A 15,958-nucleotide genomic window follows, 5' to 3' on the forward strand; every position below is an offset into this window, starting at 1 on the left:
GGTGGAGAGGCAAAAAAACCAAAAAACAAAAACTAAAACCAGTGAGAGGACTTGACAGGACCCACGAGGACGATGTGCCATGAACTAATGGGTGGGTCTGATTCAACCTATACCTGAGGGCCAAAAACACCAAATGCCAAAACATACCCAACTAAAGAAACAAAAAAAAAAAAACAATTATAAAGACATGCCACATACTGTACAATGTGAATATTATAAATATATATTTGCATTCAGGGAAAGATGAAATTTCACTGTGGTTTTTCTCTGAGTAGATTACAAGCGACATTTTTTTCTTCTTTCACTTTTCTGTGTTTCTGAATTTTCCAAATTTTCTACAGTATGAATGTTTGGTATTATATAATCACAAAAAAACATAATAACACACTTTTAAAAAATACAGTCATGGTGGCCGGGTGCAGTGGCTCATGCCTGTAATCCTAACACTTTGGGAGGCCGAGGTGGGTGGATCACCTGAGGTCAGGAGTTCGAGACCAGCTTGGCCAACATGGTGAAACCCCATCTCTACTAAAAATACAAACATTAGCCAGGCGTGGTGGCTCATGCCTGTAGTCCCAGCTACTCAGGAGGCTGAGGCACGAGAATTGCTTGAACCCAGGAGGCGGAGGTTGCAGTGAGCCAAGATCACACCACTGCACTGCATCCTGGGTGACAGAGTAAGACTCTGTCAGTCAATCAGTCAATTGATCAAGTACAGCCATGGAAGGAAATACTATGTAGTTATTCAAAAGAATGAGGTAGATCTATTATATACTGACATGGAAAGAAGGTTATAATATACTCTTTAGTTAAAAAAAAAAAGCAAGCAAAGAAAAATGTATTTACCATCCTATAGTTGAGAAAAGCACATATATATTATATACATATATTTATCATGTATATATGGTATGTATATAACATATACATGATATTTAAATATGGTTGTCTATGTATATAAAAATATTCTAGAATACTGGCACTCAACTTTAGCTAAACATTAGTATCACCTGAAGAGCTCTTAAAAGTCCTGATGCCCAGGCCACCTATTGGAACAATGAAATGACAAGCTCTAGGGATGGGACCCAGGCATCATATCCTTTAAAGCTTGCAAGGCCATTCCAATGAGCAGCTGAGGCTGAGAAGCACTGCCCTAGAAAGATCCACCCACTTCAATCTGTTAACAGTGGATACTTGTAAGGAGTGAGATTGGGGAAGGAGAATTTCCACTCTTTATATTTCTCTTGTTGTTTGAATTTTTATGTCAACTACTACTCTTGTATTTAATGAGAGAGAGAGAGAGAAAGCAATAAACAAAAGGATGGGGAGGAGGCAATCCTGCCCCTGGCTAAGCAGAGCCACCGTTGTGTCCTCTGTTACCCACCTCAGGTGGGCTGCTGTACAGGGCCGTGGGACTCTGACTAAAGCCATTTGGCTTTTCTAGCACCACCTGTTCAAAGAAAAATAAAACTGGGAGTTAAAACAGATGAAAGCAACCAACTTTGAACATTATTCTCCTAACACTCAAATCTTAGAGAAAGACAGGGAGAGAGAGAGGAAGGTGAAAGGGAGGCAGGGAGAGAGAAAAAGACAGGGAGGGAGAAAAAGGAAGGAATTAAGAAAAGAAAAGAGGAAGAGGGAAGGAAGGGAAAGAAAAAAAGATTCCTAGTGTTCCCAGAGAAAACAGAAACAAGAGGGGGTGGAGAAATGTGTGTGGCCTTGAAAGGGAACACCCTAGCCTTATAGGGAGGATGAAAAAAAACCTCAGGCTAAAACCTTTCAGCAGATAGAAAAGTATGTGTAGTCCATTCTTCTTAGCCAGGGAATAAGTGCAGCTGCCTGACACAAACAAAGAGTTTCCCTTGCCCCCAGGGATCCTGGCAAAGTTTGACAAAGCAAAAATTACAAAGGGAAGCCTTTTTAAATTATTTCTGACCCAAAGCCTGATTATTCATCATATGACAGCTGGTTTGGGCAAACAAGGGGACTGGACTTTGGGCCAGTCTCTGTGCACATTAGGTTCTTCTGCCACCTGACAAAGGAGCTCCCACCAGCCAGATGTGAGCTCAGGCACTGAAAGGCCTGCCTTCAGCCAAAGCAAAAATTAGGAAATGTTCCACCACACAAGTGCATGTCCAAGACAAAGAACTTTCCTTGCACCAGCTGCTGGGCCGCTGTTCCCCTCAAGGGAACGAAGGCAGGGGCTGCTGCTGGAGCAAGACACCCTGCCCGAACCAAAATGCAAATCAAAGATACAACTCAGAATCTAAAGGATGAGGGCGAAGTCACAAAGAGACAGCTCTGTTCTCCCAAGGGCATGTCTATCTTCGAGTTTTGGAAAAACTGAAAAGCAAGATCCCAGGATTATCCATCCCAGGAAAGACTTATCCAATCTGTTCAGTCTAACAAACATTTACTGATGCCTTCTACATCCCAGACCTGGGGAGAGAGGGAGGGTGAGGATACAGACACGGGATGGGGGTGGGGTGAACTCCTAACCTTGAGGAGCTTCCCATCCCAGGTTAGACATAACTATATAGAAGATTAATAACAGGCTAGGGCACGGACTTCAATTCACACTACAGGTGCCACCCAAACTAAGCAAGATCAGCTTATGAGAAGTGTGGATTTACAGGTGATTGTCTGCTTTATAAAATTCCATTATTACAGGAAGCTTGATCACAGAATCCTTATAGATAAGAGGCTTTGCTAACAACTGATGATATTTAATTTGTGTAAGTTCAATTTCTGTACAATGTTTCAGGAGCAGGTGTACTTATGCTTAAGCTGACATGTGTAAATGTAAGTGCTCATCGGCTGGAGAGTCCTAACCAGATTGTGAGTGCTCCAGAGAAGCCAGCATCACCTCTATTTTCTCCATTCCTGGCAGAGATGCCAGACTGAGCACACACTGGGTAATTGGTAAATGAGACTGCCTGGCACAACCCCACTTCCTCGGTGGGGACCCAACCATGGACCGTTTCCTATTACCTGTATCTCCTGTCGATGGAGAGAATCTCCTAGGTCCCTGTCAAGCTTGCTACTTATATCCTCCCGGAGCTTCTGTAGGCAGTTCCTGGCCTGGGAGGGGAGGGGAAGAAACTTGAGCTTTAGGGTAGAGAAAGAGAGCACGCCAACTCACCCAACTCTGTGCACCATCCCCGGCCTGGACTATGAGTCAGGCACTGTCCTAACTACTGGCCGTAGGATGGAGAGAGGTACCCTGGTCAAGTGGGGCTACAGCTGACATTCTTGTTGGGGAGACACACACAACACAAAAGACAAATAAGTAAAATGTGTAATATGTTATATGGGCATAAGTGCCCATGAGAAACATGAGCCAGGAAGGGAGTGAAGAAATGCTGTGAAAAGTTGGCTGGTAATTTTCGATAGGTGGCTGGGGACAGTGCTAGGCACATAGTACTTAAGTATCCGTGGATTAATGGATCACGTATGAAGGGTCGAAAGTTATATATCTGACACACGGGAGGGGATGGCGGCATTTCAGAGGCATAAAGGAAAAAGAAGCGGAAAAACCAGAATCCACAAAGGAAGACAGCCCAAAAAAATGTGAGATTTAGAGAAATGACCTAGGCACTGCGTGAGAGGGAAGGGGTGCCCACCTCCTGGATGTACTGGACCTCACTCTTCAGCTGGTTAATATTCTTCTCATGAATCATCTTGTCTCCAGACCTCCCCTTCAAGTACACCTGAAATAAGAACACTATTTAGTTAAGAAACCTCAAATTAAATTAACTATACAAAAATAGGCAGCTTCATATAGTGCTGGTGGGAGGATAAATTGTTACCGCCAATTTACTGGGTGGAATGTGGTGATTCGGATCAGAAGACCTAAAAATATATTTACCTTTTGGTCTATCAATTCTACTTCTGGAAATTTACCCTCATGCAGTAAATTTAGCTAAATGCTCCATAGCTATATTGGCATAAACACTCACATATACACAGTCATGCATCACTTAATCATAGCAACACATTCTGAGGGATGCATCATTAGGCGATTTCATCCTTGTACAAACATCACAGAGTGTACACACACAAACCTAGACGGCATGGCCTCCTACACCCCTAGGTTGTACAGTGTACCCGATTGCTCCCAGGCTACAGACAAACCTGCACAGCATGTTAGTGTACTGAATACTGTAGGTGATTATCACACAATGGTAATGTATCAAACCTAGAAAAAATACAGTGAAAATGGAATATAATAATCTTATGGGACCACTGTTGTCTATGCAGTCCATCACAGACCGAAATGTTGTTATGTAGCACATAACTGTACTGTAACTGAGTCAATCATATGGTATGGGATTTATATCTCGAAAAGCTGTCTTATTAAAAAAAAGAGAGAAATAACAAAAATCATTTTATTTTAAAAAAAATAAGTTCCAGCTGGGCGCGGTGGCTCAAGCCTGTAATCCTAGCACTTTGGGAGGCCGAGACGGGTGGATCACGAGGTCAGGAGATCGAGACCATCCTGGCTAACCCGGTGAAACCCCGTCTCTACTAAAAATACAAAAAACTAGCCAGGCGAGGTGGCGGGCGTCTGTAGTCCCAGCTACTTGGGAGGCTGAGGCAGGAGAATGGCGTAAACCCAGGAGGCGGAGCTTGCAGTGAGCTGAGATCCGGCCACTGCACTCCAGCCCGGGCAACATAGCAAGACTCCGTCTCAAAAAAAAAAAAAAAAAAAAAAAGTTCCATCAGCCAGGTGGGGTGGTGCACACCTATAATACCAGCATTTTGGGAGGCTGAGGCAGGACGATTGCTTGAGCCCAGGAGTTGGAGACCAGCTCAGGCAACAAGGTGATATTGTCTCTACAAAACTAAAAACATATAAATAAATAAATAAGTTCCATCAGGATGAACCCATTATAGGAAAATAATAAGTTCCATAAACACACCTCCTACCTGTCTCCACAACCTCCAGCAGCAAAACATGGTCAGTGGATAGGCCCCTAGTAAGGTCATCCAGTACGGCCCCTTGCCTGGGGCCAGGCCGCACCAAAGTTGCTAACAGGCAGACTGTAGTCTCCTGGTATTAATTAAGATGTTTCTAGGAGATTGCCAGGAACTAGCAGCTCAGGTCTGGTTCCTTCCATCAAACCACAAGCTCCCTTTGGCAACAACATCAACTGCTCCCTCTCACATACGTGCAGGGAGGAAGAGGACAGGGAGAAAAGTTGGAGGTGAACTAAGCTTACCTTAATGATCTCCTCATGTCCATCATGGGACTCCACCAGTTCTGAAGCCAGAGAATGACCAGTGGAGTGGCCGGACACCATGGCATAGGTCTTCCTTCCCGCCTGGCCGAAGAGAGACAAGACAGAGAGAGAGATGGCTCAGAAATCACATGGCAAGCCCAGAACTCCTGCCCCTCAACTAATGCAGAAGACCTGTTTCTCAAAAGACTTGAAGGGTTAGTCTGACTTTCCTCTCCAAAAACTCATTTCAGAACCTCTAACACAAGCCACACAGCAGCAAGAACACCGGCCAGGGAAAATTGGCAGAAATAGCAGCTTAGTTTTAATTTTAGTGGGGGACTCCTCCTGCCCCAAAGCAGTGCACAAGGCTGAGGCAAGCTGGATGTTGCTGAAAGGAGGGGCTCCCACGCTCGCGTCACCAGAGTCAGCTCCAGGCAGTACTAGGGTAAGAGGCCAGCAGCAAGGAAGCGCTGGTGTGGGGAGGGGGCCTTGCCCACCAGAATTCCGCAGTACCTTCTGGGCTATGTGTTCAAGTTCATCTCCTGTCAGTTCACCCTGGAGAGTCAGCCTGAGAATGTCCACGCTGCCCTAATAATGACAATGACAGCAACAATAACCCCTCACCTTTACAGTCTACAGGTACAAAGTGCTACCAGTACGGCGTGCTTCTGCCAGCCCTGTGGAGCGGGCCTTGTCATCACCACTTCACAGACTAGGAAAACAAGTCCAGGGAGGCAGCGTTACCTTGCCCAAAATCAGGTGTTTGGGGCGGTGACTCTGGGACCATCTGACAGTCCTTTCTTTCACAACAAGGACTACATGGCACACTGCTCTGTACGGCCCCAGCAGGGCTACCCTGGTTCTTGGACAACAGGGAACACGTTGCATGCACTCTTCTTTCTCTGGTTGTGGAGAGGTCATTCCTGGACTGCTCATCCTCAATCCAGAATTTCTGCTCCTGACAACCAGCCAGCAAGTTATTGATGCACTTTATAAGACTAGCATATTCTTCCTGAACTAAACTATAAGAAAATACCTGAATGCAAACTCCCATTTCTATGAGCCACACGGAAATTATCCAAGTGAAAGCAGGCAAGATAACAGGTATTCATCTAGAGATCAGCCTAATTTCAAAGAATAAAGCAGGTTTTCATTCATAAGTCAAATAAGTGTGTGTGTGTGTGTGTGTGTGTGTGTGTGTGTGACTGCAGCCCCGACCTCCCAGGCTTAAGTGATCCACCCTCCCAAGTAGCTGGGACTATAGGTGCACCAATATGCCCATCTAATTTTTGTATTTTTTGTAGAGATGAGGTTTTGCCATGTTGCCCAGGCTTCAAAGAAGGTTTTTTTAAAAAAAGGCTGGGCACGGTGGCTCATGCCTATAATCCCAACACTTTGGGAGGCCAAGGCAGGTGGATCACGAGGTCAGGAGATCGAGACCATCCTGGCTAACACAGAGAAATCCCGTCTCTTCTAAAAAATACAAAAACAAAATTAGCCGGGCTTGGTGGCAGGCGCCTGTAGTCCCAGCTACTCAGGAGGCTGAGGCAGGAGAGTGCGTGAACCCGGGAGGCAGAGCTTGCAGTGAGCTGAGATGGCACCACTGCACTCCAGCCTGGGCGACACAGTAAGACTCCGTCTCAAAAACAAAACAAAACAAAAACAAACAAACAAACAAACACAACACTTTGTGGGGAAAATTAAAAACCTGAAAGGAAAAAAGGTGGTAGGAGGGAAAACTAGGGGCCTATAGATTGGGAAGATGATAACGTTGAGAGAAAACTAACAAGGCAGAGTAGATCACCTATACTATGCATGGAGGTGAATGAGGGGCTTAGCCACTATGGATCTCTGGTTCACACCGGAAAAATAAGGAGTTGGACCAAGTATATCTCAGGCTCCTTCTGGATTCCATTCTGTGACAGCATGAGGATGGAGTATATGCCTCTCCCAGACAATGAAGAGAAATAGGTGCTGGGCTACCCAAGAATGAAAGTGATCTTAAGGTCATTTGGTCATCAAAACATCTTACCGGTAACAGACAGGTTTTAAGGAACCCTCTTAACCTTCCAAATGTCTGGAGAAGATAACCTTCCAACTTGGCAGAGAAGAAATCAGTCTTTGGTGAGATACTTAACTCTTGGTGTTTTTATCTGTAAAATGGGTATATTACCATCCAACTGAGGGTTGTTTGTTTGTTTGTTTGTTTGAGATGGAGTCTTGCTCTTGTCTCCCAGGCTGGAGTGCAGTGACACGATCTCAGCTCACTGCAGCCTCCGCCTCCTGGGCTCAAGCAATTCTCCTGCCTCAGCCTCCCAAGTAGCTGGGATTATAGGCACACAATACCACACCTGGCTAATTTTTGTATTTTTAGTAGACACGGGGTTTCACCACGTTGGCCAGGCTGGTCTTGACCTCCTGACTTTGTGATCCTCCTGCCTCGGCCTCCCAAAGTGCTGGGATTACAGGCATGAGCCACTACTGTGCCTGGCCCCCAGCTGAGGGTTTTTTTGTTGAATATTACTTGAAAATGTTGCCAGGTGTGGTGGCTCATGCCTATAATCCCAGCATTTTGGGAGGCTGAGGTGGAAGGATCACCTGAGGTCAGGAGTTCGAGACCAGCCTGGCCAACATGATGAAACCCCATCTCTACTAAAAATACAAAAAAAATTAGCCAGGCATGGTGGTGGGCGCCTGTAATCCCAGCTGCTCAGGAGGCTGAGGCAGGAGAATCGCTTGAACCAGGGAGGGGGAGGCTGCAGTGAACTGATATCGCACTACTGCACTCCAGCCTGGACAACAGAGCGAGATGCCATCTCAAAAAAAATAATAAAGAAAGAAAGAAAATGAGAAAATGTATGGAGGTTACTCTCTGCCAAACAGGAGAGTAGCACTGAAACATCAGCATCCTCCCACTTCTTGAAGTGAATCCAAAAGTAGGAAAGACAGAAGACACTGTCACAATGGCCCTTAAACCTTCCCAACCCTAACAAAGTAGCTGGTTTTATGAAAACACTTAATTCCTATGAGATAAAAGCCACATCCTTAGAGTGGCATGCAAGGCCCTCCACAGTGTGGGTAAACTCACACCTCTTGCTACCATCTCTCAGTGCCCTATCCAATACATTCGATGGTTTCCAACTTCAGTGTCTTTGCTCCCATCATTTCCTGTGCCTTAAATATCCATTCTTCCCATTTTCACCTAGGGCATCTGCAAGTTCCTCAAGTTCATGTTCAAATGCCTCATCTTCCAAGATGCTACCCTGCATCCTGTGGGAAACACGTCTTCCCCTCCTGGAGCTCCCACAGCGTCACAAGGCCTCCCATGGCATCTGCCTCTCAGTTATTTGTGTTCTGTGAAGAATTACCCCTTCTGTTAACTCCTCCAGAGCTGTTGTATGCCACAGCGCTTCGCAAAGGTATTTTCTGAATGCACAGAGAATGCTCTACGACATCTAGGTCAAGAAAATATTACAAAAGAAAGAAGAGGAAATTATTTCAAAATAGCCAGAATGGCTGACAATTCTTTCTTCCCAGGATACACCCGCACTTTTATTAAAACGCTCTTTCAGCCGGGTGCGATGGTTCACGCCAGTAAACCTAGCACTTTGGGAGGCCAAGGTGGGTGGATCACCTGAGGTCAGGAGTTTGAGACTAGCCTGGCCAACATGGTGAAACCCCATCTCTATTAAAAATATAAAACTCAGCCGGGTGTGGTGGCAGGCACCTGTAATCCCAGCTACTAGGGAGGCTGATGCAGGAGAATCACTTGAACCTGGGAGGTGGAGGTTCCAGGGAGCCAAGATCACACCACTGCACTCCAGCCTGGGCAACAGAGCGAGACTCCATCTCAAAGAGGGGGGGAAAAAAAAAAAAAAAAAGAACACTATCTCCCCATACCTGGAGGCAGGCTGGGAAAAGGCAGGGCATCCTTCAGTCAGAACAAAGGGGTTATTAGCTAACAAAGGCCCAGTCTGGTCTGTTTCGTAAACCCAGGCAATTCCAATAGGAAGAGCATAGACAACTAGGCTGGGTTGGGGCACTGAGAGATGATTCCGTCCAGCCATCAGAATTCCAGGTAGAGAGAAGAAAGAGGGTGAGTTAAAAATGTTCTCAAAGAAATAATGACCAAAACCTTTCAAAATTTGGCAAAACACACAAACCTGTAGATTCAAGTAGCCAAGCAAACTTCAAACACAGCAAACATGAAATTCATGCCATGACAGATCATAATTAAATTTCTGATAACTAAAGACAAAGAAAAAATCTTGAAACCAGAGAAAAATAACCTTTGAGGGGAAAACAATGTGAATAATGGCAGATTTCTCATCGGAAATGTCAGAGGGTAGAAGGAAGTGGCATACTATTTTTCAAATGCTAAAAGAAAAGAACTTTCAATTCAGAATCCTATAACAAAGAAAAATATCCTTCAGCAATGAAGGGGAAATCAAGACATTCTCAGATGAAGGAAAACTAGGAGAATTTCCCACCAGCAGACCTACACTAAAAGAATGGCTGAAAAAGTTCTCTAAACAGAAAGAAAATGATTTAAAAAAAAAAAAACGGAAACTTGAAATATTGAGAAGAAAGAAACATGAGTAGAAAAAAGATGGGTAAATACAACAAGATTTCCTTCCCCTCTCAGGTTTTCTTTTTCTTTTCTTTTCTTTTTTTTTTTAATTTTTTTTGGCTATAAGTTTATTCAATGCAAAATAATCCTCTCCAATTTTACTGAGGTGGCTGACCACGTCCACAACCAAATCCACCTTTAAACTGGAATTCCGTTGCTGACCCAGCCCCAGCCTCAGCCTTCTTGTCGGCACCAGGGGGCACAGCACTCCGCCTGTAGGTATCTCCATCGGCTTCCCTTCTTGTGAGTTTTGCAGGTCGCTCACCCTCCAGACCTTTAGGTTGAGGACTTCCAGTCTCTGGTGGCTGCAGCGTAGAGTGGCAGGCACAATCTCCAGGGCAGATGAAGGTAATCACAGAGATACTGGACGCCCTCATCGGTAAGGTACCAGTAGAAATGTCTCCAGGTAAACTGTTCCTTCACATAGCCTCGGGACTTGGGAGACTGCATGGCCTTCAGGACATGAAGGTTGGGCACATCCTTGTCTGCCAGCTCCAGGTGCTTAGGCATGTGGACATCCTTCTTGGCCACCATGACTCCCTCCTTAAAAAGGAGTTCATAAATGGGAATCCAATTCTTCTTAGGCATCAACATCTTGGTGGCTGTAGGGGCTGGGGCCGGGGCTGGAAAGCCCCTCTTAGGTTTTCTAAGTTACATTTGATGATTAAAGCAAAAAGTATAACAATGTCTGATGTGGTTCTAAATGTATGCAGAGAAAATATTTAAATATGATAATATTATACTATTAAATATCTAGTATCATAAATGGGAGACGGTAAAGGGATATAAAGGAAGGAAAGGTTTCTCTTCTTCACTCAAACTAGTAAAATGCCAACACCAGTAGACTGTGATAACCTATATACACATAATGTATAATACCTAGAGCAACCACTAAAAAGTCTATACAAACATATAACACTCAAAAACATTACAAATGAATAAAAATGGAATCTTAAAAAGTGCTCAATTAATCCACAGGAAGGCAGGAAAAAGAAAACAGATAAATGAAAAACAGAACCAGGCATCATAGCTCACATCTGTAATCTCAGCATTTTGTTTTGTTTTTGAGACGAATTCTCTTTCTGTCGCCCAGGCTGGAGTGCAGTGACGCAATCTCGGCTCACTGCAACCTCTGCCTCCCGGGTTCAAGCAATTCTCCTATCTCAGCCTCCCCAGTAACTGGGATTACAAGCTCCCATCACAACACCTGGCTAATTTCCATACGTTAGTATAGAGGGGGTTTCACCATGTTGGTCAGGCTGGTCTCGAACTCCTGACCTCAAGTAATCCACCTTCCTTGGCCTCCCAAAGTGCTGGGATTACAGGCGTGAATCACTGTGCCCAGCCAGTAATCTCAGCATTTTGGGAGGCCAAGGTGGGAGGATTGCTTGAGGCCAGGAGCTTGACACTAGACTGGGCAAGAAAGTTGCCCCCTCTCTTCAAAAAAGCATGTTTTTTTTTCTTATCTAGGCATGGTGTTGTGTGCCTGTTGTCCCAGAAACTCAGGAGGCTGAGGTGGGAGGATTACTTGAGCTGGCAAGGTTGAGGCTGTAGTAAGCTGTGATCACACCACAGCACTCCAGCCTGGGCTACAGAGTAGGACCATGAGGAGAGGAGTGGGGGGGGGGGTGGGGGGTGGGAAGGGAGGAGACGGGGAGGGAGAGGGGAAAGGAAGGGGAAAAGGGAAAGGGAAAGGGAAGGGAAGGGGAAAGGTAAAAGGAAAGGGAAAAAGCAGCTTTATTTGTAACAGCCAAAAACTAGAAACGACCCAGATGCCTTCAGTAGAGAAATGGTTAAACAAACTGTGGTACATCCGTTATTGTGGAATAGCACTCAGCAACAAAACGGATCAAACTACTGATACATGCAACAACACTCTGCAGCGATTTTGTTGAGTGAAAAAAGCCAATCACAAAAGTTTACATGCTGTATAATTTCACTTGTGTAACATTTTTTAAATAACAAAGTTATAGAAATGGGAAAAAGATTGGTGGTTACTAGGAGTTAAGAAGAAAGTAGGGGCAGGAGGGAAGTGGGTGTGGCTCTCAAAGCGCAACATGAGGGGTCCTTATGGTGATGGAAATGTTCCATAGCTTGACTGTATCAATGCCAATATCCTGGTTGTGATAGAGTACCATAGTTTTGCAAGATGTTACCACTGGAAAAAATGGAATAAAGGATACACGGGAATTCTATTATTTCTTATAACTGCATGTGAATCTACAATTATCTTTTTTTTTTTTTTTTTTTTTTTTTTGAGACGGAGTCTCACCCTGTCACCCAGACTAGAGTGCGATGGCACCATCTCGGCTCACTGCAACCTCTGCCTCCCGGGTTCAAACGATTCTCCTGCCTCAGCTTCCCGAGTAGCTGGGATTACAGGCACCTGCCACCACACCCGGCTAATTTTTGTATTTTCAGTAGAGACAGGGTTTCACCATGTTGGCCAGGCTGGTCTCAAACTCCCAACCTCATGATCTGCCTGCCTCGGCCTCCCAAAGTGCTGGGATTACAGGTGTGAGCCACCATGCCCGACCTATAATTATATTTTTCTTAAAAAAAAAAAAAAAGGAATTCATATTCCTTCAAGTACTTTCAGGGACAAAAAGAATATAATGAAGAAAATAAGCATTTATAATCCTGCCACCCAGAAACAGCCACTATTAAAATGTTAGTGTATGCCTTATAATTTTTTTTTCTTTTTTGAGAGGGAGTCTCATTCTGTTACCCAGGCTGGAATGCAATGGCACGATCTTGGCTCACCACACCCTCTGACTCCCCAGTTCAAGTGATCCTCCTACCTCAGCCTCCTGAGTAACTGGGATTACAGGCATGCACCACCGTATCTGGCTAAGTTTTTGTATTTTTGATAGAGATGAGACACAGTTTCGCCATGTTGGCCAGGCTGGTCTGGAACTCCTGACCTCATGTGATCCACCCGCCTTGGCCTCCCAAACTGCTGGGATTACAGGTGTGAGCCACCATGCCCGGCCTTAATATTTAGAACTTTTATTCATCAAAATACACTGCTGAGAGGGCTCGTGTGGTGGTTCACACCTGTAATCCCAGCACTTTGGGAGGCTGAGGTGGGTGGATCACCTGAGGTCAGGAGTTTGAGACCAGCCTGGCCAACATGCTGAAATCCCATCTTTACCAAAAATACAAAAATTACCCTGGAGTGGTGGCACACGCCTGTAGTCCCAGCTACTCAGGAGGCTGAGGTAGGAGGATCGCTTGAACTCTGGAGGCAGAGGTTGCAGTGAGCCAAGATCGTGTTACTGCACTCCAGTCTGGACAACAGAGTGAGACTCTGTCTCAAAAAAAAAAGGGGGGGAGGCCACGCACAGTGGTTCACAGTCCCAACACTTTGGGAGGCCAAGGTGGGTGGATCACGAGGTCAGGAGTTCGAGACCAGCCTGGCCAACATGGTGAAACCCTGTCTCTACTAAAAATACAAAAATTAGCCGGGCGTGGTGGCACGTGTCTGTAGTCCCAGCTACTCAGGAGGCTGAGACAGGAGAATCGCTTGAACCCGGGAAGTGGAGGTTGCAGTGAGCCAAGACTGTACGACTGCACTTCAACCTGGACAACAGAGGAAGACTCTGTCTCAATAATAATAATAAAAATAATAATAATAATAAAAAGAGTGCATGGCAACCCACAGAGCAGAAGAAATTCACTATATGTATAACTGACAAAAGATGTCCAGAATATATAAAGAATTCTACTAAACAAAATGACTAACATGGGATCCTGGACTGAACCCTGGAACAGAAAAAAGATACTAGTGGGAAAAGTAGTGAAACCCAAATAGTCTACAATTTTGTGAACGGCATTGTACCAACATTAATTTCTTCATATGACAAACGTGCCATGGTGACTGAAGATGTTCACGTTGTGGGAAAACTGGATGAAGGGTATACAAGAGTTCTCTGTACTATCTTTGCAACTTTTCTGTAAATTTAAAAGTATTTCAAAATAAAATGTTTACTTAAAGAAAAAAAGAGAGACAGACAGCCAGACATGCAGACCAATAGAAAAACAGGCACAAGACGCCAACAGATATATCATCATGAGGATACCTAAACAGTCAACAAACATATGACAAGGGGTTCAACTTAATCAGGCATTATCAAAGAACTGGAAACTAAAACCACAAAACAATGCCACAAAATACCTATCAGAATGACTAACACGAAATGGATAAAAAAAAAAAAAATACCAAGTGTTCAGCAGATGTGGAACAACCGACACTGAGACACTGATGCTGGGACTGCACAGTATCACAATCGCTGGAAAATTCAGAAGCATCAACCAAAGATGAACACAAAAGTACTCTACGGCACAGCAATTCCACCACTAGTTACTCTACCCAACAGAAACACAAATGTAGGATCTCAGAATATGATACCCCAAAATGAAGGCCTTGGAAGAAAAAAGTTTTCTCTCACTTTCTCCTGACCTCTTTTCTGGCCTTTCATTCCTCCCCTCGCCGTCCCGAGGCTAGCCATAGAAACTAGAATCTCTCTTCTCAAGGCGGGTCATAGAAACCAGAACCCCTTTTCCCCAAAGCCAACCATAAAACCTAAAATTATTACTCTGACTTTCCACCTCTCTTTCTGTTAAAAACTAGCTATAAATAAATTATCTGGCTGGGCATGGTGGCTCACGCCTGTAATCCCAGCACTTTGGGAGGCATGGGCGGATCATGAGGTCAGGAGTTCGAGACCAGACTGGCCAACATGGTGAAACCTCGTCTCTACTAAAAATGAGAAAATTAGCCAGGCATGGTAGCAGGTGCCTGTAGTCCCAGCTACTTGGGAGGCTGAGGCAGGAGAATCGCTTGAACCTGGGAGGTGGAGGTTGCAGTGAGCCAAGATCGTGCCATTGCACTCCAGCCTGGGTGACAAAAGTAAGATTCCATCTAAAATTTAAAAAAACCAAAAAAATTATCTGACCCACCTTGCTTGATTTTAAGTCACAAGACCCCCATTCCAGAGAGGGTCCTGCCTCATACCCAGAAGGAATGCTTAGAGAGGCCAAGAAGAATCTAGACAGACAGGCCTTGCTGGGTTTCCCACTTAGTCTCTTAGCATTAGATCATACTCTTTTTGTCCAATCATATTTCTACACAGCTGTCTATACTTTTTGAAATCTAAGAATGGCCTGCTTCTGATTCAGTAAGGCTAGCTTCTAAAAATAATAAAAATTGAAAATTAAAAAAGAATGGACGGTTTCCTCTGCACATTTGGGTCTTCATTCTAAAGGTTCCCATGTCACCTAAAAATATGATCAAATAAATGTGTATGCCTTTTTTCCTTTTTTTTTGAGACAGAGCCTCTCTTGCTCTGTCGGCCAGGCTGGAGTGCAGTGGCACGATCTCACTGCAACCTCCACCTCCCAGGCTCAAACAATTCTCCTGCCTCAGCCTCCCAAGCAGCTGGGATTACAGACACCCGCCACCACGCCCAGCTAATTTTTATATTTTTAGTAGAGACAGGGTTTCACCATGTTGGCCAGGCTGCTCTTGAACTCCTGAGCTCAGGTAATCCACCCGCCTCAGCTTCCCAAAGTGCTGGGATTACAGGTGTGAGCCACTGTGCCCAGCCCTTTTTTCCTATTAATCTATCTTTTGTCAGTGATTTTCAGCAAAACTTCCAAGGGTGAAGAGGAGGCTTTCCCTTTGCCCTGGCACATACATATGTTTCCCATAAAAACATGTATACTAGAAAGTTCACAGTAGCATTTTTCATAATAGCCTCAAACTAGAAATTACCCACATGTTCACCAAGAGTAGAATAAGTTGCAATATATTCATACAATGGAACTTTGTACAACAATGAAAAAGAATGAAGCACTGTACATGCAACATCAGTAAATCTCACAAAGACGTTAAGCAAAAGAATCCAGATGCAAAAGTACACTATATGATTCCACTTATATAAAAAGCACAAAAATAAGCAAAACTAATGTAATATGCACTTTGGAAGTCAGGACAGTGGTTACCCTTGAGGGTGAAGGTAGGTGGTAATTAGAAGGGGACAGGAGGGGGCTTCTGTAGTGCCTGTAATGATTTGTTTCTTGATCTGGGTGCTGCTTACAGGAATGT

General features: G+C 44.5%; 1 protein-coding gene and 1 pseudogene across 9 annotated transcripts in view; both read right to left on the reverse strand.

Annotated features, from left to right (window-relative positions):
- TUFT1 (tuftelin 1) overlaps positions 1–15,958 on the reverse strand; it is a 44,356-nt gene that overhangs the window by 16,900 nt on the left and 11,498 nt on the right. For 2 of the 9 annotated variants that reach the window (XM_015152121.3, XM_077947016.1), the window contains exons 2-6: positions 5,733–5,807; positions 5,220–5,321; positions 3,621–3,707; positions 2,989–3,078; positions 1,382–1,447 (exon numbers count right to left, since the gene is read on the reverse strand). In XM_015152121.3, coding sequence (XP_015007607.1) covers positions 1,382–1,447; positions 2,989–3,078; positions 3,621–3,707; positions 5,220–5,321; positions 5,733–5,807 — 420 coding nt within the window. Of the gene's footprint in view, positions 1–1,381; positions 1,448–2,988; positions 3,079–3,620; positions 3,708–5,219; positions 5,322–5,732; positions 5,808–6,038; positions 6,178–15,958 lie in introns of all 9 variants that reach the window. The other 7 variants (XM_015152144.3, XM_077947033.1, XM_028828974.2 and 4 more) reach the window with 4 other exon arrangements.
- On the reverse strand, positions 9,817–10,480 carry LOC107000907 (small ribosomal subunit protein eS10 pseudogene; annotated as a pseudogene).

This window comes from Macaca mulatta, chromosome 1 (assembly GCF_049350105.2).
Source record: "Macaca mulatta isolate MMU2019108-1 chromosome 1, T2T-MMU8v2.0, whole genome shotgun sequence".
In the NCBI taxonomy this organism is placed as follows: domain Eukaryota; kingdom Metazoa; phylum Chordata; class Mammalia; order Primates; family Cercopithecidae; genus Macaca; species Macaca mulatta.